The sequence below is a fragment of the Macaca fascicularis genome, chromosome 7 (assembly GCF_037993035.2).
Source record: "Macaca fascicularis isolate 582-1 chromosome 7, T2T-MFA8v1.1".
Taxonomy (NCBI): Eukaryota; Metazoa; Chordata; class Mammalia; order Primates; family Cercopithecidae; genus Macaca; species Macaca fascicularis.
In genome coordinates this window covers 28,661,710-28,685,731 of record NC_088381.1, presented here as the reverse complement: position 1 = coordinate 28,685,731, position 24,022 = coordinate 28,661,710, and the positions used below count along the sequence as shown (strand labels likewise).

The window sequence follows — 24,022 nt, the reverse complement described above, 5'->3', positions numbered from 1 at the left end:
GTGTGGTTTAGAAGAGCTTTTGGAATTGCATCCGGGTGGACACTGAATTCCATAGCTGAAGTATGTGTCTTCTCTGGGCCCCGTCCCCTATTGTTTAAAAGTAGGAGGTCAGACCACATGATCAGGAAGGGTCACTTTCATTCCTGTGACTGCTTCACTCTTAGCAGCCACATGAGCCTGATGTCAGTCTGTGGGAGTCCTGTCATCTGGCTGAAGTCTGAGGTCTGTATCTTAAATGTAGGAAATTGTGAGACTGCGCTTGCAGAGAGGTACCAGTAGGTGTCACTCACTTTCTCTTTGGTAGCTAAGACTGGGTAACTCTCCAGTGTGATCTCTTAAGATTACTCTGGGCTGGGCGTGGTGGCTCACGCCTGTAATCCCAGCACTTTGGGAGGCCAAGGCGGGCAGATCACGAGGTAAGGAGATGGAGACCATCCTGGCCAACATGGTGAAACCCCGTCTCTACTAGAAATACGAAAAAAAAAAAATTAGCCAGGCAAGGCGGCACGTGCCTGTGGTCCCAGATACTCGGGAGGCTGAAGCAGGAGAATCGCTTGAACCTGGGAGGTGGAGGTTGCAGTGAGCTGAGATCATACCACTGGACTTCAGCCTGGGTGACAGAGCAAGACTCCGTCTCAAAAAAAAAAAAAAATTACTCTGGGTTTTTGATTTTTGTTTTTTGGGGTTTTTTTGAGACAGAGTTTTGCTCTTGTCACCCAGGCTGGAGTGCAATGGCAGCATCTTGGCTCACTGCAACCCCACCTCCCAGGTTCAAGCAATTCTCGTGCCTCAGCCTCCCAAGTAGCTGGGATTACAGGCATCTGCCACCATGCCCGGCTAATTTTTGTATTTTTAGTAGAGACAGGTTTTTACCTTGTTGGTCAGGCTGGTCTCAAACTCCTGACCTCAGGTGATCCATCCATCTCAGCCTCCCAAAGTGCTGGGATTACAGGTGTGAGCCACTGCGCCCCGCCCAGGGAAGTTAATTCTACTGATACAACCCAGTAGGTCTGGCATGTTGAGTAGTTAAGCATGCCTCAAGGCCAAGCTGTGTGGGCAATGATGGTTTAACAAGATCTTAGCTAAGAAAGAAACTGCAGTGAGGATGTCTTGCGTAGACAGGCGACGCCGTAATTGTGTTCCCTTTGTCTCATATAAAGCATAATTGCTGTTTTTTTTCTTTACCTGATTCCGTCGTTGCTGTGATTCAGACAATCTCTGAGTTCGAAAAAGAGATACAGCTACTTCAGGCACAGAAGATAGATGTGGAGAAACATGTGCAGTCACAAAAACGGGAAATGAGAGGTAATAAAAATATGAGTCTCTTAGTCCATGGGTGTAGACTGAATTTATCATAGCTGTGTCACTGCTAAGGAAACGTGTCCTTTGGTATGAATTTGGTTGGACATATGGTAGATTGCTTAGTTGGTAGGCTGAATAGCTAGTTGGTTGAATACCTGGAAGATTGGTTAGTTGGTTGATTGGATAGCTGGTGAGTTATTTAGCTGGAGACTGTGAAGCTAGAAAACTGGGCCCTGGAAAGGGAATGGGAAAAGATAAATCATCCACAAATGTAATGTATACAACTCTGCCTTTTCCTTTCAGAAAAGATGTCAGAGATCACCAAACAACTTCTCGAAAGCTATGACATTGAAGATGTAAGAAGCAGGTAATCATTTTTGCATTATCAAACATTTTAAGACATGTAAAACGTGAGAGAGATGATAGATTTTATCTTCCTTATTTTGCAGGCTCTCTATGGAAGATTTGGAACATTTAAATGAGGATGGAGAACTTTGGTTTGCTTATGAAGGACTGAAGAAAGCAACACGGTTAGAAATTCTCCTCAGGGTTCCTCTTTATTTTTCAGAGATAATAAATAGACGATTGGAAAGTCCAAAGTGTACCTTAACATAGATTGATACACAAATTCCTTAGAGTAGAATGACCAAATAACCGCTAGAAATATTTCTCTGAGAAGTAAGTAATTAGCTTATTCATGAAGAGCAATCTCTTCATGGGATAAAATGCCTAGTAAAAAACCCCATAACCCATACAATGGAAACCGATTATCAAATAAGTTAGTTAGTGTTGCCAGAGATATGTAGATACGTTTAAATTTAAGGCATGTGTTGCATGTATTTAAATTAATAAATTTTATTTTTTACAGCAGTTTTAGGTTCACATCAAAGTTGAGCAGAAATATAGAGAGTTCCCATATACCCATCACGACACGCACACAACCTCCTCCACGATCAGCTTCCCAAACCGCAGTGGTGTGTTTACTATGACTGATGAACCAACACTGACACGCCACTGTCACCCAAAGTCTATGGTTTACATTAGAGTTCACTCTTGGTGTACATTCTGTAGGTTTTGACAAATGTATAATGATTCGTATCCACAACTGTAGTATCATACAGAACATGTTTTGTTTTGTTTTTGAGGTGGAGTCTCACTCTGTTGCCCAGGCTGGAGTGCAGTGGCAAGATCTCGGCTCACCGCAACCTCCACCTCCGGGTTTCAAGCGATTTTCGTGCCTCAGCCTCCTGAGTAGCTGAAACTACAGGCATGCGCTACCACACCCGGCTAATTTTTGTATTTTTAGTAGAGACGGGGTTTCATCATGTTGTCTAGGCTGGCCTCAAACTCCTGACCTCAAGTGATCCACACACCTCGGCCTCCCAAAGTGTTGGGATTACAGGTGTGAGCCAGTGCGTCCGGCCAAAATTTTTTAACTATTAAGAGTGTAAAAATACAATAACCTCTAAAATTTTCTTCATTGTTAACTACATGTTAACCCCCACATAATGCTTCCTAACTAGCTAGAAGATTTTGTAATTAGGCATTCCTGATTCTGTAGCCGGTAACCGTGAGTGCATAAGTAAACTTGATGTACTTTGTGCACGGCTCTTGTGGGTCTTCATAACTGCCTCCCAGCCGTCCGTACAGCAGAATAAAGGCCATGCAGTTTATTTCCTGACCCTTCCTTTAATAGTGTTTTGGAGAGCCATTTCCAGTCTCAGAAGGAGTGCTACGAAAAGGAGATTGAAGCTTTGAATTTCAAAGTGGTGCATCTAAGTCAAGAAATCAACCACCTGCAGAAGTTATTCAGAGAAGAAAATGACATCAATGAAAGCATCCGTCTTGAAGTGACCAGGCTAACATCAGAGAATATGGTATGGTCTCAGCCAGGGGCCCCAGTCATGGCCATCATACTAGAGATGTTCTTTGTCAGTGGAGTCAAATTCAGTTTCTTGGCAGTAAAAGAGTGGATATAAATTACTTTTTCCAGACGTGAAATAACTCAGTCTGGTGATTAAACTATAAAATGACTGCAGACCAGAGAGCACTCTGATACAAGAGTGTGTGTGTTCACCACAGGATGGGTGCAGGTGCTGTGATTGTGTGTGTGTGCGTAAGTGTATATGTTTTAAAGTCTGTATTTAAATCCAGCCCTAACCCCTTGGAAAGTGACCACAAAATTGAAGGGTAGCTCTTGAAACAGGAGTGTGTCAGAAGGCCAGTCCTGCTCATGCTTCAAATCTCATTTTTTTTTTGTTTTTTTGTTTTTTGAGACAGAGTCTCACTCTGTCACCCAGGCTGGAGTGCAGTGGCGCAATTGCAGCTCACTGCAACCTCCACCTCCTGGGTTCAAGCAATTCTCCTACCTCAGCCTCCCAAGTAGCTGAGATTACAGGCGCCCACTACCACGCCCAGCTAATTTTGCATTTTTAGTAGAGACAGGGTTTCACTATGTGGGCAAGGCTAGTCTTGAACTCCTGACCTCGTGATCTGCCCGCCTCGGCCTCCCAAAGTGGCATAACCCACCGTGCCTGGCCTTCAAATCTCACCTTTTCAAGGGCTTCCTCTTCCATGACGTGCATTCCTAACCACTGCATTTGTCTCATTCTTTCTTCCAACTCATGCCTACTGGCCTGAAGAAATGCTTTAGGAATCTCCTCACTCAAAAAGCCATCTCTGTCTTAACCCCACACTCCTGTGGCCATCACCCATTTCTTTGGTGAGTTAGTCAGACTTACGAAGACCCTCTAGGCATACTCCCTTCGCACACCTCCCATTCACTGCCCACCACCCCATTCTGTCGTGTGCCCCCACCACTGGCTGACTCTGCCTGCACAGAGCTGAGCACTAAGGGTTCCTTTGCACCCTCATCTTACTGTGTCTCAGCAGCCCCTGGCGATGCTAATCTTGCCCTCTCCGCCTTGTTCTCTCGGCTTCCAGGATGCCCAGCTCTCCCAGCATTCTTGTCCTGCCTCACTGGCTGCTGCTCCCCTACTTCCTTACTACCCTCTCCTCTCCCTAAACTGGGAGTGTTAGGAAATCTCGGGGCTGTAGCAGCAGTTGAGGACCAGGGGTGGACACAGGGAACAGTAGTGGGGGACCTTTACACCTTTGTTTTTTCCTTGGATGAAATTTCAGTGAGGAATTTGCAATGAGACACAATTGCACAGTCAAACAAGTACAGATGCTTCTCAGCTTACCATGGGGCTATGTCCCAATAAACCCATCACTTGTTGGAAGTATTGTATTGTAAGTTGAGAATGCATATAATACACCTAACCTACCAGGCATCGTAGCTTAGCCCAGCCTGCCTTAAACGTGCTCGAAATGCTTACATTCGCTTGCGCTTGGGCAAAATCATCTAACACAAAGCCTATTTTTATAATAAAGTGTTGAATATCTCATGTAATTTATCAAATACTATACTGTGAAAGTGAAACACAGAATGGTTGAATGGCTGCTTGAAGTACGGTTTCTACTAAATGCGTATCACTTTCACACCATCACAAACTCAAAAAATAGTAAGTTGAGCCATCGTAAATCAGTGGCTGTCTGTATTCTTCATTTAGACTTTGGAGGCCTGGATCTCAGCCACTCAGTTTTAAAATGAGCATGTTTATAAACTTGGGGAAGGAAAAAAAAAAAAAAACAACCCTGTTTAACCTAACTGCGGGTAGAGGCAATAGACGTGTAAGGAAATATACAGATAGGGACAAAGGATTGAGAAACTTACTGGGTGATTTCAGACCTCTACTAACAGAGCAGTGCGTGTCCTGGAATTCAAAAGTTGCAGTGGGACCCTTTGAGATGGCTTTTCCTGTTCCTAGATGAGGAGATGATGGCTCTGGGCTTGGACCAAAGAGGTCGGCTGCCATTTCTTCACCTAATTCCTTCCTCAACTCAACACAGGATTTCTATACATGTACGCATCCTTCTCTTGCTATCGTAGCTGTATGAGAACTGCTTCCTCTGAGCATACTGGTATTTCCTGAGACTATATAGGTTTTGAGGTTAAAAAAAAAAAAAAGAATGTTAATCCAGTCTAATGTCGTGGCTCTCTTACACAATTATATGTTCCGCAGGCTGAATGCCAAGACAGTTTAGTTTGCTTCTAATATTTTAAAGTTCATAGATCAAAGTATTTTATATTCTAATATTTCTAATTCTTCTCTAAAGATGATCCCAGACTTTAAACAGCAAATTTCAGAATTGGAGAAGCAGAAGCAAGATCTTGAAATCCGCCTGAATGAACAAACCGAGAAAATGAAAGGTAACTGAAACCGTCATGAACCTGCTTGTAGAAAATGGTTTCCCATACCCAGGAAGTGACACTGAAATGTCCTCGTACTCGGGGGTTTTAAACTCTGGTTCTGAAGGGGGCTGGGCAGGTAACAAATGTGAGAAGGGGGCCAGTTGAAACATATGGGAAGGTATGTAGGACATTTGAAGGAGGTGCAGGCTGAGTGCAGTGGCTCACACCTGTAATCCCAGCACTTTGGGAAGCAGAGACGGGTGGATCATTTAAAGCCAGGAGTTCGAGTTTGAGACCAGTCTGCCAGTCTGGGCAGTATGATGAAACCTCATCTCTACAAACTTTTTTTTTTTTTTTTTTTTGAGACGGAGTCTCACGCTGTTGCCCAGGCTGGAGTGCAGTGGCGCGATCTCGGCTCACTGCAAGCTCCGCCTCCCGGGTTCCCGCCATTCTCCTGCCTCAGCCTCCTGAGTAGCTGGGACTACAGGCGCCCGCCACCGCGCCCGGCTAATTTTTTGTATTTTTAGTAGAGACGGGGTTTCACTGTGGTCTCGATCTCCTGACCTTGTGATCCGCCCGCCTCGGCCTCCCAAACTGCTGGGATTACAGGCTTGAGCCACCGCGCCCGGCCTTTTTTTTCTTTTTGAGACTGAGTTTCACTCGTCGCCCAGGCTAGAGTGCAATGGTGCGATCTCTGCTCACTGGAGCCTCCACCTCCCAGGTTCAAGCGATTCTCCTGCCTCAGCTTCCTGAGTATATGGGATTACAGGCACCCACCACCATACCCAGCTAATTTTTTTTTTTTTTTTGTATTTTTAGCAGAGATGGGGTTTCGCCGTTGGCCGGGTTGGTCTTGAGCTCCTAGCCTCAGGTGATCCACCTACCTTGGCCTCCCAAAGTGCTGGGATTATAGCCAAGAGCTACTGAACCCAGCCCAAAAAATTTTAAAACATAAGTCAGGCATGGCAGTATGTTCCTGTAGTCCCAGCTGTGTGGGAGACTGAAGTGCAAGGACCACTTGAGCCCGGGAGGTGATGGCTGAAGCGAGCCATGATTGCGCCACTGCACTCCAGCCTGGGTGACACAGTGAGATCCTGTCTCTGAAAAAAATACAGTAAAATAAAGAGGCTTCTGCCTCCAAGCTCCAGTGATTGTTGCCCAGTGGGAATGTGAGCCCAGTATTGCTAGAGATTCCTATTTTTAAAGAAAACCCAGGAATCCAGATTTTTATGTGAAATATTACAATTTTTAAATGATGGTTTAAAAATGTTTAAACATTGTTCAGACCAAATAAAAGTTAATCTCTGCCTGGATACAGTTTAAGACAAGCTTGTTCAAGCCACAGCCCATGGGCCACATGTAGCGCAGGACAGCTTTCAAGAAGGCCCAACACAAATTCGTAAACTTTCTTAAAACGAGATTTTTTTGCAATTTTTTTTTCAGCTCATCAGCTATTGTTACTGTTAGTGTATTTTATATGTGGCCCAAGACAATTCTTATTCCAATATGGGCCAGAGAAGCCAAAAGATTGGACACCCCTGGTTTAGGACTTTTAAAAATTGAAAATAATACCCAACCCAAATCAGAATGCAGTGATATGCCCCCCCCACTCCTCACAAAGTATTGACAGTTCTTCTTATTATAGGAAAACTAGAAGAATTGTCTAATCAGTTAAATCGCAGTCAAGAGGAGGAAGGAACACAAAGAAAGTAAGTGTAAATATGTGTGTACCTCAAGTTCATGCTCATGTAATGCTTTTCTGAAACTGTAGAATATACCAAGATGTGTTACTAATGCCAAAAAGCCAGATGCTAATTAATATATATGATATATTGCCATTCCAATGGGAAGGAAAAAATATGTGTATGTACAGCACACTCAGCAGCAGCAGCAGCTGCAGCATCTCTGGGAGATTGTTAAGGAACAATACATTGGTTGCCTCCAGGCTTGGTGACTGATGCACAGAGGAGGGGAGGACCCGTACTTTTCACTGTATATGTACACTTTTGTACCCTTGAAATGCTATACCATGCATTTGAATAATCTGTTCAAACAACGGATAAGAGTCTGTGAGAGAGAACGGTTTCTATTAGCAGACTATTTAGGGTAAGAATTAAAAACCCATGTCGATGGAAAATCTTCATTGCTAATCCCCCCATTTCCATCCTGACCAACAAAGGGCCTCATGCCCTGGCAGAGCCTTGTGGGGAGAATGTTCTGTTTTTTTGCCAACTTGTTGAGACAGTTATTTTTCCAAAATAATAAATGGACACTTGACATCCCCAAGAGCATCTTTAGTCATGTGACTTTATCAGTAGGATGAGGACCCAAAGTAGTGGAAAAGGAGCAAGGCACCATTTTGGAACTCTTCTCATGGTCTCCCCTCCTCTCTTCTATCTGATCCCTGGCTTTGTGAGTGTCTGATCCCCAGGCTGGTCACAAAGGGGATGACTGCTGAGCTGTCACAGGGTATGGTGGGCGTGGATGTCCCATGGGAACAGTGAGTGGGGCTGGGGTTGGGTGGAGAATGGAACCTCTTATTGGGTGAAGGAGACTAGAGGAGTCCATGGACAATTTTCTGTCCCAGCCAGTCCTGGTCTCTTTTCCTTCCCCCAGAAGGACGCCCCTATTCAAATACTATTTGCTTTACACAGAAATTGGCCAAGGTGTTCTCCCATCTTTGGAAATATCACCACTTGCTATGACAGTGAGTGACTTCTCCATGACGGTCATACTGATACCAGCCATTCCTCCCTCCCTTTCTCAGGGCCATGGAAGCCCAGAATGAAATACATACCAAAGAGAAGGAGAAGCTGATTGATAAGATTCAAGAAATGCAGGAGGCCAGTGACCACTTGAAGAAACAATTTGAAACTGAAAGTGAAGTCAAGAGTAACTTCTGGCAGGAAGCATCTCGGCTCACTTTGGAAAACAGGGTGAGAAGTCTTCTAACTTGGTGATGGAGACTGTCTGTGTGCAAATGATGCTGAAAGGGGGGACGTGCCGCCTAAAGCATATAATTAACATCTATAGACCAAAGGTCCTTCTATCAGAACCGTCTGTTTTCTTATCCCAAAAGACACGTGGTCTCTGAGGTTGGCTTTGGGAAGGCGTTGGGGACTTACAGGCCTCAGAGACTTATAGGCCAGCCTGGGGAGGGTGAAGGAGGAGAGACAGTGAGGTGCAGGCCGTGGTTCCCCAGCACTATCAGTGGACGGCACCATCCAGGATGGAGTCACCATGCTGTGGAACACACTGAGGCTAGCAAGGCCTACGTGTGAGCGCTTTACCCAGCAAAACTCACCCCATATGAGTGCCCCTGCTTTCTTCTTCTCAGCGGGTGGCCTTCCCACAATTTTAAGAGTCAAAATGTTCTTCTATGAAATGATCGTGACGTTGATGGAAGGCTTAGCGACTTTTTAAAAGTGTTTAAGGTCTTTTCTGAGTTTTAAACGCCCTTACCAAAATGAAATTGGGTAACCGTACGTCAAGTCCCAGCAATGATTTTGAAATTGTGATGCTGTATGGAACCCGGAAGACTGAGAAGTGCTGAAGTGACAGGTAGGCCACTTTCCTAGGAGCTGAGACCCTCTTGGGCCCCTTCAAGACCTGAGAGCTTCCAAGAGGGTGACCCAGGAGGGCTGACGAGTCCAGTGGGTCAGTGTGGACATGCCCACGTGCCCTTCTCCCCGCTGACAGGGCCCCTATTTCCAATCTCACAGGAAAAGCCTGATGGAGGAAAAACACATTTTGGGTGTCAGGGTTTAACTCTGAAGAATGGTTACATCCAAAAAGAGACATTCCAGGAGTTTAACATTTAATAGGAAGTAACAAATTCCAATCAGTGGCACCTACATGATGGCTGTCTTTTCTGAGATGGATATGACTTTCTCGGAGACTGGAATCCTCATATTACACCAGAGAAGCAACCACCTGCTGTCCATGTGTGTGAGGCTGCCTTGCCTTGCCTTCTGTGGGCCCCTGGGATCTCAGTGGAGCCAGTGGTCAGGGAGAAGCTACTTGGGTGGGTCATGCGTGTGCTGCGCATGTCATCCCACTTGATCCTTTACTCTGACTGTCCCAGTGCATTGTGATTTATGAGTTCGTTCCTGGTGCCCCAGAGCACAGCCCGGTCCTGGTGCCCTCTTCTGGAGCTCCTCTGAGTGTCTGGCTCTGCTCCCCACAGGTGCGCTGAGCCGGGGAGCCGACAGGCCTGACATGTTCATTTCCATAGCTCTTTCTGAACCCGGAGTAGCCTCACGGTTACATATAAGCAGAGGGACATACAACAAGAGTATCATCTCTATACATTAGCTGGCGGATTCTACCCACAGATGAGACCTGATCTGTATTAGTTTGCCAGGGCTGCCGTGACAAATGACCACAAACCAGGTGCCTTAAAACAACAGAAATGTGTTCTCTCCATTATGGAGGTCAGAAGTCTGAAGTCAAGGTGTCAGCAGGGCACACTCCTCCGAAGTCTCTAAGCAAAACCCGTCCTTGCCTCTCCCAGCTTCTAGAGGGCTCCAGGTCTTCCTTGGTTTGGGGCAGTGTGACTCCAGCCTCTGCCTCACTGCACCTGGCCTTCTCCCTGTCTGTCTCTGTGTTCTTTTCTGTCGGTTATAAGGACATCTGCATTGGATTTACAGCCCACCCTAAATTGTAGTAGCCATCTCTCATATTGACTCTCAGCTTACCACAGCTGCAAGGACCCTATTTCCATATAAAGTCACCACATTCTGGAGTTTGAGTTGGACATGAATTTCAGGGTGACACTGTTCAAGCCACTATGTGATGCTTTGAGTCAAAGAAAAATTTTTTTTGCCGGGCGCGGTGGCTCAAGCCTGTAATCCCAGCACTTTAGGAGGCCGAGACGGGCGGATCACAAGGTCAGGAGATCGAGACCATCCTGGCTAACATGGTGAAACCCCGTCTCTACTAAAAAATACAAAAAAACTAGCTGGGTGAGGTGGCGGGTGCCTGTAGTCCCAGCTACAGGGGAGGGTGAGGCAGGAGAATGGCGTAAACCTGGGAGGTGGAGCTTGCAGTGAGCTGAGATCCGGCCACTGCACTCCAGCCCGGGCGACAGAGCAAGACTTCGTCTCAAAAAAAAAAAAAAAAGAAAAAATTTTTTTTTCCAGACTCTTTTGTCACTGAAAAGGAAATTCTTATTAAGAGATTAAAAAAAAAAAAAAAAAAAAATTTTAGTAATAATTTCACTATTTATCAAAGAAATTCAAAATTAAAACTAGGTATTATTTTTGCCTGTCAAATTAGCAGAGATCTGGGCCTGGCACAGTGGCTCATACCTGTAATCCCAGCACTTTAAGATGTCATGGCAGAAGTATGACTTGAGGCCAGGAGTTCAACCAGCCAGGGCAATGTAGCAAGACCCCATCTCTACAAGGAAAACTTTTTTTTTTAACTAGCCAAGTGTGGTGGTGCATGCCTATAGTTCTAGCTACTCAGGAGGCTGAGGCAAGAGGACTGCTTGAGCCCAGGAGGTTGAGGCTACAGTAAGCTATGATCACACTACTGCACTCCAGCCTGGGTGACAGAGCAAAACCCTATCTCTAAAAATACTACTACTAATAATAATAATAATTAATAGAGATGCTGCTGGAGAGAACATCTTGAAATGGGCACTGTCATACATGGTTGCTGGGAATATAGATTGGTATAAACTTTCTTAAGGGCTTATTTGAAGGTATGGCTCATGAACCTTTGGAAAGTACATTCCCTTTGACTCAGTAACACAACTTGTAAGGTTCTATCCTAAGTAAATACTTGAACATGTGGACCAAGATTTTTGTTCAGAGTGATCATCATAGTGTTAATAATCAGAGAGAAAAAAAAAAAGCAACCCAAAGGAATCAAATGCATATCTAACAATAGAGCAAAGGTTAAATTGTTGTATGATATAGTATGACTTGGCTGTTAAAATGATGGTTTGGGTATATTATCAATGACATGGGAAAATGTCTGCAGTATAACTAGAGAAAAATGTAGGATTTGAAATTTTGCATTTAATATGATCCCAATTTTATAAAATGTACATTCACCATATTGGGAAAAAAGGAATGAAATCAATATGTTAAGAGTGGTTTTTTTCCTGAGTTATGGGTTGATGGGTGACCCATTTTATTAGATATATTATAAGATGGGCTTGAATTGGAGGGAAGAAGCTCTACTGACACCTCCACTTCTAAAGTCCATAGAGTTCCTAACATGTCTAGCCAGGGACACAGAATGGTGGCAGGGAGAGAGGTGGCCGCACAGAGTAGAAACAGCACAATGTCCCTTGGCCCCAAGAGTCCTTAGAGGGCACACAGCTGCAGTGACCCTGCATGGTGGGTCTTTCTGGGTCAGAGAAGCCTGAGTTCTATATGTGTCAAAGGCTCAGATCTGAAAGAACTTAAACACTGTATGTCCTTTATAGGAAGTATTTCTAGGTATCCAAGGACTCTCCTGGTTCTGGAACCAAATTCAGCATGGGCAAGGCCACCTCCTTATCAGGAAGGAAAGGTAAAACCAGGCCCAAATCTCTGAACATTTCTCTGGCTCCAGCTTCTGACATCTAGAAAGCCCATTTTCTCACATTCATATTTTTAAATTCTCTATGATGGGCATTCCTATGTAATAAGAGCAAGATAAATGTAGTGCATGCATACAATAGGATATTATTCAGCCATAAGAATATGTGAAATGCTGATACTTGCTACGGCATGGATGAATTTTGAAAACCTTATGCTAAGCGAAAGAAGCCAGACATACAAAAAACCTATTCTATGAATTTATTTATATGAGATGCCCAGAATAGGCAAATCCATAGAGACAGAAAGTAGACGAGTGGTTGCTAGGTGCTGGAAGGGTATGAGGAACTAGAGAGTGACACTAAAGGTTAGTTTTCTTTTTGGAGTAACAAAATGTTCTGGAATTAAATGGTGATCGTAGCACAACTCTTGACTACCCTAAAAAAACCTTTGAGTTTACACTTTAAGTGGGTGAGTTGTACAGTATGTGAACAGTATTGTAGCTCAATAAAGCTGTTACCAAAAAAGAAAAAAAAATAGATTAAAGTGCTTCTAAGCTAAATCCTGGTTTCTTTTTATTGCTGTAGGATCTTGAAGAAGAATTAGACATGAAGGACAGAGTGATTAAAAAGCTACAAGATCAAGTCAAGACACTAAGCAAGACAGCTGGAAAAGGTAAGAAACAATACTTGTTTTCTTATTCTTTTGAGCTAAGGCTAACATGCACTCGTTTATTTTCTCTCTGGTCCAAAGCTTATGAAACCCAAAGGAATGATTCTCAAGTGGGAAGGTTTGGGACCTAGTGCTGGGCTAACGAAAAGATCCTTTGGGACAAGGAGACAGCTCCCTCCCGCTCAGGTGATACCAGATACGTTGATGTTCCTGCAAGAGACATCCTATAATTAATACATGAACCTCTTCCTCTGTTAGCTCCCTTTTTTAAAAAATGAAATTGTGAACAAGTTTTCAATTAACTGCTTGAAATTCACCTTCTCTCCCTGTTACATATGTAGGATTAGTTAGTATCCAAATTTCTATTAGAAAAGTAGAGAGCTAAGAAGCAGACATCCTGAACATGGACTGCACTGCACACATAAAGCATCCTTGTGAGCCTCTGTGAAAGGGACGCTCAGCCCTTCATCCCTCCTTCTGTTTCCATCACTGAACTTTGCCTGTGTTCAGCTCCTGCTCACATTTCTCACTCTTTCATTCCTTATTACTTTTTCCTCTTCCTCCCAGCCTTATTGCCAAGGCTGTGTCTTGTTTGTTCCTTTTTCTATATTCATCTCTTTGAAGAGCGGCTTTATTCTTATTTACCCAACTCTCACCTCAAATTTGAAATGTCCACAAGCAAACTCAGGATCCTTTTCCTTCAGTAATAAATGACAAATGGCAGTCTGCCCCATGAGAGCAGGGCCCAGGTCTGTGCTTCCAGCCCCCGCTGCATCCCCACTGTTGGGATGAATGAACCACCATTCACCACCCTGGCTCACCTTTCAGACTTCTGACCTCCAGAGCTGTACGAGTAAACATTTGTGTTGTTTTAAGCCTCTGTGTTTGCAGTAACTTTTTACAGCAGCCATGGGAAACTAATACAGCCCTCTCAGTAAGGATCATGCACACTGGTACTTTGCACACCAAATGTTTCACGAGTCTTCTTTCACAGTAGCATCGGCATCTTGAAGACAAGGCAATATCTAGGATTTCTTTCCTGTTACCATGTGCTGGATACATATCAGGCACTCATAAGGCTCTTCAAAGGATAACTGGGCCTTTTCAGCAGCAGCTGTACTCACTCATGTACTCACAAAGAGGAATCACTACTTGGAGAAATTCTTCAGGATACAATACAGTACAGTTTTAATGTATCTGAAAGCCACAGACATTTACGTGCAAACCAGCCAGAATGGGGTAGGAGAGTAGTCACATTATGAGACCTGTGAAAGCTGCTTTTGTGTATTCAGCTGATTGTTTGCCTCTGTCTACAGCCAATGATGTGCACTCGTCCTCAGGACCTAAGGAGTACCTTGGAATGCTGCAATACAAGAGAGAAGATGAGGCCAAGCTCATTCAGAACCTCATTCTTGGTACTGAAACCTGGAACTCTGGATTTTTGCTTTCTCTTTGAGAATCTGCACATCAGTCAGTGCCAAAGTCCTGGGCAGGGGTGGTCCTTTTTCTACTTTCTTCTTCCACTGCTTCTTACCCCAGCCCAGAGTTTCTCAACCTCAGCACTGTTGACCTGTTAACTCTGCGAATGGTGAGTAACAAAGGATGGAGCAGCATCCTTGACTTCTACTCGCTAGAAGCCAGCAGCAACCCCTAGTGATGACAATAAAAGATGTCTCCAGGTATTGCCGAATGTCCTGTGGGGGCCAAAGCTGTCCTCAGTTGAGAACCATTGCCCTGACCTTTTCCAAATTGTAGGACCAGGGTAGAAAAGAAACATCACCTCATTTTTGTGACTCAGCACAGAAGCCATCATGGAAGTAATTGCAGCTCTGAGCTCCATTTGACTTCCGAGAAATTTCTCTGCAGCAATGTGATGGGGCTTCCCAGCCATGCCTCAGTTACAGGAATGTCCCATGTGCATGCTCAAGATCTGGTGGTCATAGAAACAATCTTACTGCACTGTCTTCACTGTGACCTTCCACGTGGTTTTCTGGCATCAGGAGAAACATCTGCCTCCCTGTCAGCTGGCCCCAAGATCTCAAAACACAAAGCCAGCATGTAGCCTTCCTTCCTCTTCTGCGAGTGAAACCCCTCAGCTCATGTGAGCACCCCCACCCTTTTCTTTCCCCCCATCACTGGCGTCATACAGTGTGAACCTCTTCTTTGTGCTTCTGTCTTCATGCAGCCAGGGGGACGTCCTTGTTTGCTTATTCTTAACTTTTTTTGTAAGGTTTCTCTCTCCCCTTCATCCCCACTGTGCGTCTCCGCCGCTCTCTTCTCCCCAAGGCCAGCTAGACATCCTCTGCTGCACTGGTGTGTGCCTGCTTTCCCTATTCAAGGCAGCTTCATGTGACTGCAGACACTGTACTCCATTCTCATCAAAGAGCTTGGAGTAGGGGTGCATGGAACTGGAGTTCCTTTCTTACAATTGGGGTCTGAAATCCAGAGTTTCCACACCAGGGAAAAATAAAGATTCTGTCTCTTGTTCAACCTTTTAAGAAAGAGAAAGTCCTTTGTAAACAAAAAGAGGAACAAGTGGCACCTGTGTATTTTGTGACAAGAAAGGAGCCAGATGGAATTCCTCAAAGAGGAAATAAATCCATATACATTCAGGCACTGCATCAAGCACAGAAAAGCAAACAAGCCCCTGCCCCTAGTCACAGGTTCCTTAGGAGAAGAGCTGACCTGTCAGCTGTAATCCTCATTGGCTGTCTCTGCTTCAGACTTGAAGCCCCGTGGCGTGGTGGTGAACATGATCCCCGGGCTGCCGGCTCATATCCTGTTCATGTGTGTGCGCTACGCAGACTCTCTGAATGATGCCAACATGCTGAAGTCCCTCATGAACAGCACCATTAATGGCATCAAGCAGGTGGTTAAGGTAGGAAGTGCCTTTGACATTGGCCCTTGGTATCACATCTATGGGAATGACCAGATGCCCAGTCTTTGCCCCTCCTGAGCCTCCCGTGTGTGGTGAGACGCCTGATTCCTCCCTCCCCACTATTAAAGGGAGCCACACTGTTAGGAAAAGATAAATGGATGAGCAACTGCCATAGCCCTCAAAGCCTTACCGGCGAGACTGCAACCTGGTAGCCACTGCCCCCACCACTGCTATCCCCTTAGGGTGTGAACTTATCAGCTGTGAGGGGTATATGTTCTATCTCTGTAACAAGGGTAAATCATGAGAAATGAAAAGGAATGAAAAATTACTCCTCTCTTCCCTTGGCAATTATATAATTCTTCTTCCTAAAAGCACATTGTGTATTTTTATTCCTAGTCCACAAATGAAGATGAACTGTGTATTAGTTAGGTTAGTTACTTAGTAAAGTTAAGCTATTGTAGCTATAAGACACCTGCCACCTCCCTTTGCCCAATATACAGTTTCTTAAAGAAGATGGAGGATTGTTCTTTGCTGATAGCAGTTCCATAATGAGCCATCTAGGTTGGAAGGTGGCTCTGTTCTATATGATCATGCAGGGACCCAGGTTCCTTCCAACTTGCTGTTGTCCATTCCCTAAGTCAGTGTCCTTATTGGAATGATTGGACAAGCAGGCAGCCAGCAGTTTACCACTGGGCGAGAGGGAACCTACCATAGGACATAGACCATGTGTGTATGGTGTACGTATCAGAAGTCACCAACTGAACTCTTATGAGCAGTCATCTCTTCATGGTGTGACAAGTAGATAATGATCAAAAATGACAATGACAAAGGGCGGGATTTTGTGAAGGCTAACTTAACAGTAACACAAAGTTTATTGCTAATTTCCTTTCCAACTGAAACATAATCCTAAAATCATTCTTAGCATGCTGATTATTTTTCCTGGAAACTCCATAAATGATCAATGAGTAAATAACTGTATCTAAGCGTTGAAGATTTTTGTAAACAGACCTGGATCCTTGCTTACAGGGATAGTTACTTTGTAAAAAGAGTTCTCTGGTAATGCTTAGCGCATGCTGGAATCTTGGGTGTGGGTAGGGTGGTTGACTTAGTTCTAAGCCAGACCTGATGCTACCCTGAGTGTGGAAATTCCATTTGCCACAGTGGAGTTAGTACAAAAACCTTCTCTCTTTCTAGGAAATGACCAGTTTACAGTTATGTTAAAAAGTACTCGTTTCTGGGAATTACAATGTACTGATCCATATTGGAAGGGGGCAAGAAGACATAAGTAACACTAAAATAACTGTTTTTCATGCCCCTCCAAAAGAGAAGTGATGTTCGATATTAGGATATATGTGAATTTTTAATTAGGGAGATCCTAACTTATTTTTAGTAAAATATGTGTTCTAAAGAGTAATGAGGAATTAAATTCTTTTAAATACTCTAGGGAAGGTCAGGTGTGGTGGCTCACACCTGTAATCCCAGCACTTTGGGAGGCTGAGGCAGGTAGATCACTTGAGCTCACGAGTTCAAGACCAGCCTGGGCAACATGATGAAACCCTGTCTCTACGAAAAAGACAAAAATTGGCCAGGTGTGGTGGTGTGTGCCTGTAGTCCCAGCTACTCAGGAAGCTGAGGTGGGAAGAACACTTGAGCCCGGCAGGCAGAGGTTACAGTAAGCCAAGATCACACCACTGCACTCCAGCCTGGGTGATAGAGCCAGACCTTGTCTCATAAATAAATAAATAAATAAATAAATAAATAAATAAATAAACTCTAGGAAGAAAGAAACATAAAAACTAGATTTGTGAGGTGTCATAGTATAGTAATTCTCCTCTGCTTCCAAAAAGTATCATGAATTCATTATTTATCTGGAGTTAGGAATAGAAAATTCACATTTGTTTGGTGCTGGATACTTTATAGTCACCGTCTTCACAGGAGCCACCAAAGTGTTTTTGGAAGGGGCTCCCATAAATTGATGTTTTCCTCCTGTCCATATTTGCATAAATTGGCTTTTCTTAAGACAAGCTGGTATTGTGTTCCAGCACAGGACACAGAGTATTTGTCTCCCCTTGATGCTCTGGGGTGTTTAGCCAAATATTCATAAACCAAGAGACGCATGGCATGAGGACTGTAAGACCCCTTTCTCACCAGCATCTTCAGTCTCAACTTCTCCGTGGCCCCCTCCCACTGCCTTTGCATGTGCCCAGGACCTGCCCCTCCCCACCTCCAGCACACAGCAGTTACAGCGATGTGCCCACATACCCTCTTTAGCCACTGTTCCTTTCCTTCCACTCCGGACTGCCAAAGTGCTTAAACTAGTGGTCTCCACCAGTTCTCTTTGTCACTCCTTGCAATCTGGCTTCTAACCCATCACTCTACAGATCGATCACCAGTAATTCCTCTTACTAAAACCAGCGGTGTTTCTTTACTTTTTATTCTCTTTAAATTGACCAAAGCATTAGCACCATCTCCTTGAAAGCTTCCTCCCTTGTCTTTTAAATCCCAGGATTTTCTCTGTTTTCCTCTTCCCCCTCTGATCACTGTACCTCTGCCTTCGCTGCTTGTTCCTCTTCTTCCTGCCCTGTAAGTGGAGGCCTTCTCCCCAGCAGTCCTAGTCCTGAGCTCTTGTCTCTCCACCCATTTCCCTCAAGGGCTAGACCTCCTGCCTCTCTGAGGTTTCCTCAGCTGCTCTGCCTCCCCATCCTCTCTCTCCATCCCCTGAGCTTTGTAGCACAGTCTACAACCATTGTGTGGGTACTTGACCACCTACTAAACTCTGTCCTATCTATCTTCCCAGTGAGAATGTGAACTTAGGAGAGCAAGAAGTGAAACTTACACTGCTCATGCATTCCTTCAAGGCCGCTTCAACTTCATAATGAGCGACACAACCTGTACAGAAACATGTTACAAACTGTGACCTAAATAAATATAAGCTCTTGCCGGGCGCGGTGGCTCAAGCCTGTAATCCCAGCACTTTGGGAGGCCGAGACGGGCGGATCACAAGGTCAGGAGATCGAGACCAGCCTGGCTAAATACGGTGAAACCCCGTCTCTACTAAAAAATACAAAAAACTAGCCGGGTGAGGTGGCGGGCGCCTGTAGTCCCATCTACTCGGGAGGCTGAGGCAGGAGAATGGCATAGACCCGGGAGGCGGAGCTTGCAGTGAGCTGAGATGCGGCCACTGCACTCCAGCCTGGGCGACAGAGCAAGACTCCGTCTCAAAAAAAAAAAAAAAAAAAAAATATATATATATATATATATATATATATATATATATAAGCTCTTATCATTATAGTATGAATTAGATAAAGGCTTTAGTGAATAAAAGAAAAATTAATTTTGGTCAAAAGCTACAAATAACCAAACAGGTAAGATGCTCAGAGGTACAAATAATAATTAAGTCCAATTCTGTCTTTTCTTATTTTTCTAAGGAACATTTAGAAGACTTTGAAATGCTGTCCTTTTGGCTTTCCAACACTTGCCATTTTCTCAATTGCCTGAAGCAGTACAGCGGAGAAGAGGTAGGGGGCGCTCACCTGCTTGTTTTGTGCTGACAGCCAGTCTAGAACCGCCTGAGCCAGAGCTCAATAGAGCCTCTATTCTCTTCACCCAGGAGGCCAACAGCGCATTATCTGTTGGACTCTTGGGTATACACCACAGGCAAGAGACTTCTGGAAGCAGCTTAGATTTTGCGCACGGTACTAGGCCTCCTAGGTTTCCATTACTTTTATATCAATAGGTAGATAAGACGAATTTTAAGTTTCCTCCTGGTTGTAAGACGTTTAGCATTATGACTCCAAAATACAGCCCTTGGTTTAAAATGCCTGTTTCTTCACAGCTGTTCTCTCTACAGGACCCTGACTGTTCCTCCATAATCTATAAATATGTTTCCTTTGCCATTCCGACTCTGCTTCCAGGAGGCTGATGTCATAAAAGAGTTCTCCACCTTCAAGTACTTGCAGAGAAAAATTTCATTGAACTAAAATAACAAAGTGGCTTTCAGGGTTTTCAGTGCTCTCTAAAATGGCTGTACCATTTCACAGCCCCACCGGCAGTGTATGATGTTTCCGGTGTCTCATACCTTCACCAACACTTGGTATTGACAGACATTCTTATCCTTTACCAGTGTCAGGGTATAAAATTATATCTTGTTGACTTAAATTGCATTTATTTGGTCACTAGCGAAGTCAAGCATAATTTTATATGTTTATTGGTAATTTGGGTTTCCTTTTGAATTGCCTAGTCACATCCTTTCTTTCTTTTTCTTAGGGTTGGTGTTTTTGTTATTGATTTGTAGGAGGTCTTTATATCATATGGATAGACTGTAGCTTCACTTCTAATTTTCTTTATGAAGTCCCTTGTCACACAGTTTTTGAATTTCGATATGCTTAAATCTGTCAAACCTGTTCTTTTATGATTTGTGTCTTGTTCAGAAATTCTTCCCCGCCCTGAGATCATGAAGATACTCTCTTCTAAACTTTTGTAGTTCACCTTTAGAGTTGACAATTATGTTTTTACCTATCCAAAATTGATATGTAAGGTAATGATCTAATATCCTCTTCCATAAAGATAAACAGTTGTCCCAATGGAAAGAAGGTAAAATAAAATATAACAGTAATCTGACTAGTACTATAGAACAAAAGGAGAAGTAAAGAAAATCCAACCTCTGACTAAAAAGAATACCAAAACAGGAGGAGGCACAGACTAGTCCATTTACAGCAAACTGGTATCTGTGAGACATTAGTGGAAGAATGCCTTATTCAGCACTGTTTTATGATCCTTTCTTTGCCCCCTTCAGCCATGTATAGAATGTTCTTTTCCCTGTCTGACGGCTTTTTCAGTTACCATATTTTTATTTCTAAAATCTCTCTTGTTCCTTTTCACCTCTGCCTCTTACCACAATGTCCTATTCTTTTTCTTCTCTCTTTCTTTTTTGAGATGGGGTCTCACTCTCTCACCTAGGCTGGAGTGCAGTGGCATGATCTTGGATCACTGCAACCTTCGCCTCCCATGTTCAAGCAATTCTCCTACCTTAGCCTCCTGAGTAGCTGTGGCTACAGGCATGCACTACCATGCCCAGCTAATTTTTGTATCTTTAATAGAGATGGGGTTTTACTATGTTGGCCAGGCTGGTCTTGAACTCCTGACCTCAAGTGATCCGCCTGCCTCAGCCTCCCAAAGTGCTGGGATTACAGGCGTGAGCCACCATGCCCAGCCCCATAATGTCCTATTCTTAATTTTTTCTTTTTCTTTAGTCTCTTTGAACATGTTAAACATATTCCATTAGTTCACTTAGGCTACTATAACAAAATACCGCAGGCTGGGTGGCTTCAACAAGAGATTTATTTCCTCAGAGTTCTGGAGGCCAAACATCTGAGATCAGGGTGCCAGCATGGTCACTTCCTGGTGAGGGCTCTCTTCCTGGCTTGCTAACAGCCACTTTCTCCATCCCTGTGTCCTCACAGGACCTTTCCTGGGTGCATGGGTCAGGGAGAGGGAGAGAGAGGGCAAGCTCTCTCTGGTGTCTCTTCTTATGAGGACACCAATCTTATTAGATCACGCCACTATCCTCATGACCTCATTTAACCTCATTACCTCCCTAAAGGCCCCATCTCCAAATACAGCCACACTAGGGGGTTAGGGCTTCAACGTATGATTTTTAGGAGGACACATTCAATCCATAACACACACTTTAAAATATTTCAACTTTGTACCCTATAATTATCAGGTTATGAATCTCATTTATTGTATCGACTTACCTCTTCGTAGCAGTGTGTTTCCTTGGATGCTCTGCAGTTTTGTTTCATTTTCCTATACGCTTCCATGGGCTTTCTATGAGCTTTTCCACTTAGTCTGTAGGTTCCAGGGACAATGTTTGTAGAGAAGTGGGTAGGACAATGATAGTGTGACAGACTGGGATCATATAGGAAATCAGTGCAATTTTTCTCTTATAGAAGGTACATGCTACCCCAAGCATCATGAACTCATTTGATATAAATCAGACATTAAGTTTTAAGGTAAAAGAGTTATAGTAGCTGATTATTAATTTCCTACATGTTTGTATTATTCTAATACTTTGTTTAAAATTACTTTTAGGAATTCATGAAGCATAATAGTCCACATCAGAATAAGAATTGCTTGAACAATTTTGACCTTTCAGAATACAGACAGATTCTCAGTGATGTGGCTATACGAATATATCATCAATTTATTATCATAATGGAAAAGAATATCCAACCAATAATAGGTAAGAAGAGAATTGATCACCAAAAAATATTTATAGTAACATTAAGACTTTTTAAAACATAAACTTGGTATGTGTAATGTGTGATTATGTGTAACATTGTTTAAAAAGTCAAGGAAATATAATCATGTATCTACCTTTTAATTCTTTGCTTGCTTAAAATGATACCATAAATAATAGTACGCTGTTAGTAACTTTCTTTCTGTAAGGATGATTTATCCTGAAGGAAAAAACTTGGGGAAACTTCTACTACTGCTATTATATGTGGTACTTCTACTTCTTGGCTTAGCCAAGTATTTTTGAAATCCTAAAGCCCCATTCGAATTCTTGTATACTTTCCTTAATTTCCTGAAATTTAAATACTTTAGGCTTTAATGCCCAGGCCATGAGTTGTCACGCTAACCGCCTTTCTTTCCTGTGAGGCTGAAAAACGTGCTGCTTCAAACCTAGAAGACAAGCTGCAGCCCCGCTGGAAACAACCGTCCATTCCTACCCCCGACACACACCCTGCTGTCCCAAACCCTTGATTCTTTTGCTTTCTCTATCACAAGTACATTCAGTGACTCTTGTAGAAAAATGTCCCATCTCCGCCGGGGGCGGTCGCTCAAGCCTGTAATCCCAGCACTTTGGGAGGCCCAGACGGGCAGATCACGAGGTCAGGAGATCGAGATCATCCTGGCTAACACGGTGAAACCCCGTCTCTACTAAAAAATACAAAAAAATACCTGGGCAAGGTGGCGGGCGCCTGTAGTCCCAGCTACTCGGGAGGCTGAGGCAGGAGAATGGCGAGAACCTGGGAGGCGGAGCTTGCAGTGAGCTGAGATCCGGCCACAGCACTCCAGCCTGGGCGACAGAGCGAGACTCCGTCTCAAAAAAAAAAAGAAAAGAAAAGAAATATGTCCCATCTCCTGAAACAAACAGAAGAGCGTCGGGAACGTTCCGTGTGTCTCTCCTGGTGTGTCAGCACAGCCTCCCCGTCTCTCCGCAGTGCCAGGCATGCTGGAGTACGAGAGCCTGCAGGGCATTTCCGGCCTGAAGCCCACAGGCTTCCGGAAGCGCTCCTCCAGCGTAGACGACACGGACGCCTACACCATGACCTCCGTCCTGCAACAGCTGAGTTACTTCTACACCACCATGTGCCAGAACGGCCTGGACCCCGAGCTCGTGAGGCAGGCGGTGAAGCAGCTCTTCTTCTTGATCGGGGCGGTCACGCTGAACAGCCTCTTCCTGCGCAAGGACATGTGCTCCTGCAGAAAAGGGATGCAGATCAGGTAAAACTCATAAACCGCCACTCACGCAGAGAGGCCGGCGGAAAAGATACTCTTAAAGACCGAGGCCACACACGCCTGACCCTCCTTGCTGTGGCGTCAAACCCCTGTTTAGGCCCTACTGCTGTAGGGATATTCGAGTCACCCTAAGAACCCCGGGATGCTGGCGCCCAGGGCCTACTCCCCTCGCGCCACACCCTGCCAATTTGATACGCTGGCCTAGCCGCTTTAACCGAGAACCAGTAAATGTGTATCTTAAATTCTGGCCCTCTAGGGTGGTCATGCACTCAACCAGTAGTGACCACCTTCTCTGAATAGCACTGCCAGGTGGAGAACACAGGAAACAAGGAAAAGTCGATAAGATCCCTGCCTTTGAGAAGCTTCAGAATAGCTAAATAATAATTAAAGGCAAGTATGATTAAATCACAAACAAGTGGTGCAGGAAATGTATCAGACAGGAGAGAGATTACAGATGGAACAGTTGGGGAAGCCAGAGAGTTGTGCCTTGAGTGATAAAGGAAACGGAGAAGAACGTTCCAAGCAGGAGTAATGGTCAGAGGCATTGTGGGAAGTGACTGAGAACCCCTGCTCAGGCTGCTTGTGGAGTAAGCAGAGGCTGGTGTGGGGAGCAGCAGGACCAAGGTAAAGAGGTAGGTTGAATCTACACTGGGAGGGTCTGGAATGCCAGGCTAAGGCATTTGGAGTTCATCCCGAAGACTTGGTAATCTAGTTTTGAGGTGTGTCTACTATCTCTTAATTGAGAGACCATGGTCCCTGAGCTACTATTTGAATTAACACTGATCAAGTGATTGGAAAACACGTAATATAGGATAGATATTTAAGTTTCTTATGGTGTGTGCAGAAATTTGA

General features: G+C 44.2%; 1 protein-coding gene across 11 annotated transcripts in view; it reads left to right on the top strand.

The window, feature by feature from the left end:
• Positions 1–24,022, top strand: part of MYO5C (myosin VC) — a 109,500-nt gene that overhangs the window by 67,476 nt on the left and 18,002 nt on the right. For 7 of the 11 annotated variants that reach the window (XM_073995816.1, XM_005559580.5, XM_015452838.4 and 4 more), the window contains 13 exons: positions 1,212–1,305; positions 1,606–1,669; positions 1,752–1,832; positions 2,999–3,179; positions 5,482–5,575; positions 7,203–7,266; positions 8,325–8,493; positions 12,678–12,765; positions 14,079–14,177; positions 15,486–15,640; positions 19,072–19,161; positions 21,737–21,887; positions 22,873–23,155. In XM_073995816.1, coding sequence (XP_073851917.1) covers positions 1,212–1,305; positions 1,606–1,669; positions 1,752–1,832; positions 2,999–3,179; positions 5,482–5,575; positions 7,203–7,266; positions 8,325–8,493; positions 12,678–12,765; positions 14,079–14,177; positions 15,486–15,640; positions 19,072–19,161; positions 21,737–21,887; positions 22,873–23,155 — 1,613 coding nt within the window. Of the gene's footprint in view, positions 1–1,211; positions 1,306–1,605; positions 1,670–1,751; positions 1,833–2,998; positions 3,180–3,944; positions 4,025–5,481; positions 5,576–7,202; positions 7,267–8,324; positions 8,494–12,677; positions 12,766–14,078; positions 14,351–15,485; positions 15,641–19,071; positions 19,162–21,736; positions 21,888–22,872; positions 23,156–24,022 lie in introns of those variants that run through there. The other 4 variants (XR_012414978.1, XR_012414979.1, XR_012414977.1 and 1 more) reach the window with 4 other exon arrangements.